General features: G+C 43.3%; 1 protein-coding gene across 1 annotated transcript in view; it reads right to left on the bottom strand.

Moving 5' to 3' along the window:
* The window catches only part of BUD13 (BUD13 homolog (S. cerevisiae)), a 36,469-nt gene that overhangs the window by 24,156 nt on the left and 9,110 nt on the right, over positions 1-3,203 (bottom strand). Inside the window, exons 4-6 of the mRNA XM_006890872.1 lie at positions 1,489-1,519; positions 464-1,218; positions 141-153 (exon numbers count right to left, since the gene is read on the bottom strand). Of these exons, the coding sequence (XP_006890934.1) occupies positions 141-153; positions 464-1,218; positions 1,489-1,519 (799 nt within the window). The remainder of the gene's footprint in view (positions 1-140; positions 154-463; positions 1,219-1,488; positions 1,520-3,203) is intronic.

Consider the following 3,203-nt stretch of genomic DNA (forward strand, 5'->3'; position numbering starts at 1 on the left):
TGTCAGAGACAGTGCGAATGGCACAGGACAGAGCGGAGTTTAGGGCTGTTGTACATAGGGTCGCTATGAGTCGCAGGCGACTTGACGGCACATAACAACAACAACAACAACAACAAGAAAACAAACCTATAGGTAATTACACTTCCAGGATATCTAGATAAACATAGATAAGGGAATAATGCAAAATGTGAACAATGGTTTATGTACCAGGATGTTTCATTACAGTGTTGTAAAAGGAAAAACGTAATAACCTAAAATATGTATTACATGGCTACATGAATGTCTAGAATGGAATAGCTACAATTAAAAATTACCTTAACAAAAAGATTTTGTATGCCATGAAAAAGATAACGTTACAAAAAAGTACCAAGCAAGATTACACAAAACAATCAAAGATTATATAAAACAATGTAATAAGAACAACCAGAAAACGCCACCCTCTTAGGTGGTAAGTTAGGCTTACCTTTAGACTCACATGCTTTATTTCTAAACTTGGATTTTGCCAGCTTCTTTCGTGGAAGAGAGAGGTCTGAAGCATATTCACATTTGCTGTTCTTTGGGAGTGAAGAATGGGAGGGTCCTGTGTCTGTCCAGTGTGAAGAAGACTTGCTAGAGCCTCTGTCGGGGGATTCACTGCTTTTGGTTTTAGGTAGTGAATGAGGAACATTAGCAGACAAACTGGGAGAATGGTGACCAGTTCTGGAGGAAGATGTAAATTTCCTTGGAGGAGGAGACAGATCAGGTGAGTCAAGACGAGCTTTCCTAAGAGACACATCTGAAGAATTATGAAACTTCCTGGGTGGAGAAAGATATGGGGAGTCAGGACGGACCCTCCTCCGTGGTGAAGCGTCTGAGGAGTCATGACGGACTCTCCTGGGAGGAGATGAATCCGGGGTGTCGTGACGGACTCTCCTGGGAGATGAATCCGGGGTGTCGTGACGGACTCTCCTGGGAGGAGATGAATCCGGGGTGTCGTAACGGACTCTCCTGGGAGGAGATGAATCCGGGGTGTCGTGACGGACTCTCCTGGGAGGAGATGAATCCGGGGTGTCGTGACGGACTCTCCTGGGAGGAGATGAATCCGGGGTGTCGTGATGGACTCTCCTGGAAGGAGATGAATCCGGGGTGTCGTGACGTATCCTCCTGGGAGATGAACCCGGGGTATCGTGACGTATCCTCCTGGGAGGAGATGAATCCGGGGTATCGTGACGTATCCTCCTGGGAGGAGATGAATCCGGGGTATCGTGACGTATCCTCCTGGGAGATGAACCCGGGGTATCATGACGTATCCTCATGGGAGGAGATGAATCCGGGGTATCGTGACGTACCCTCCTGGGAGGAGATGAACCCGGGGTATCGTGACGTACCCTCCTGGGAGGGGATGAACCCAGGGTATCGTGACGTATCCTCCTGGGAGGAGATGAATCCGGGGTATCACGACGGACCTTCCTGGGAGGAGATGAGTCCAGAGCATCGTGGTGGATATGCTTATGTGATGAGGTTGGGTCATCAGCCTGGCCTAAACACAAATAGCAAAGAGTCAGATTCCCACAAATTCTCTTTCCACTCCCAGCACCCAAGGATTTAAAAGATCCCCTAATGGCAGACATCTACAAATAATCGGAAAGCTCAAAAGGTGTACTCAGGTTCTTTGCTTAGGGGCAGCAAACTAGTGCTTTATCTACCTAGAAAATAATCCCTTTTGCTGGCCTACCTACAACATTATATATCTGCAAGGCATTTTAAATTCATTTGTCATATTACACCCTGCATCCACTTCCTAAATAACATGCCTCCGGAAACTCTATGAACTTTGATGAATGTCTATAGTTGTAGAGGGGCTTCAGGCCTTTTGTTCATAAGGTTGCTATGAGTCCTGCTCCATTCAAGGCAATCAACAACACAAGGTAAGCAGAGTATCTGTTACAGTCTCTAGAAAACAGAACAATTTCTTATCGAAGGTCACACTCCTACTAAGATGAAGAGACAGCCAAGAACCCAAGTCTTCTAACTCCCAATCTAATGTTCTTCTAAAATCTTACTTACAGAGCTCCGAGTCACAGGCTCCTCCTGATACTTTAATCATAAAACCGAACCAAACTACAGTTAAGTCAGTTCCAGCATTCCACTGGTTCTCCCAGACAGAAATCCTTATGGGAGGGGAATGCTCACCTTTTTTCACTATAGAAAGGCTGGTGGATAAAAATGCACACCTTCCAATTAACAGCCCAATATTACAGGATTCCTTTGCCAATGTTTAGCTTAAACAAGTTATAATCTATCCTGTTTTTTCAAAAGGCAAATTGAATAAGCCTGTGCTACAGCAAAATGACATGACATTTCATTAACTCTTTAATTGTACTTCCTCTTGAGTTGGGAGGGGAGAGTCATATATTTACTTACCTAAAGTTCAATGCTTTATACAGATCATTTCATTTAAGAACTCTCAAATCTGAGAAATAAATATTATCATAATCAGGCTGGAAAAATGAATGGAAGGCCACTCTCTGCCGTTTCTTTGAAAGTGTGTTTTCCAGTTTGAGGTTGAGACTAGGGTGTGGCTTTGCTCTTAACAGGGCATAAGCTGACTGGATTTGACCTCTACTTAAAAAGGCTTTTGGGCCCTCGGGCCTGGTTTTTTGTCAATCTCCCAAATAAAACAGGCTTGGAAGGAAGAATGGCATCCACTTCCTAAGGGGAGAAAAAAAAAGCTGGCCTCCAGAAACTCTATGAACTTGGAGAAAAGATGAAAGTTTTGAGTTCAAGACTTTTCGTTCATAGGGTCGCTATGGGTCATCTACAACTCAACAACAACATCTAATCTATGAAGAAGCTGATAAAAAGATTTAGTAGTTTACCAAAGTCACTCTGCTATTAAGTGGTGGACTGAAAATACCAATCCAGACCTATTTGATGCCAGAGTCCATGTACAAGTCCACAAAATGTCTAACTGAGAAAAGATTTTAAGATTTTCCATTTTTAGAGGCATAATGGAGTGAAATGCATGCAGCAACCTGAGATCTTTCCCAAATCCGTTTCTTCCTCTTCTCCAATTCTCACTAGTAAGCTCTACAACCCTAATGTTAAAAAAGTCAGATGGCACTTTCTCAAAAAGTTGCAAACAGAGATACCATTTGACCCAGCAATTCCACTACTGGGAATATATCCCAAAAAGAACATAACTGACATCCAAGCAGATATAT

This window comes from Elephantulus edwardii, unplaced genomic scaffold, assembly GCF_000299155.1.
Source record: "Elephantulus edwardii isolate Elephantulus edwardi_28Jun2011 unplaced genomic scaffold, EleEdw1.0 scaffold00093, whole genome shotgun sequence".
Taxonomy (NCBI): Eukaryota; Metazoa; Chordata; class Mammalia; order Macroscelidea; family Macroscelididae; genus Elephantulus; species Elephantulus edwardii.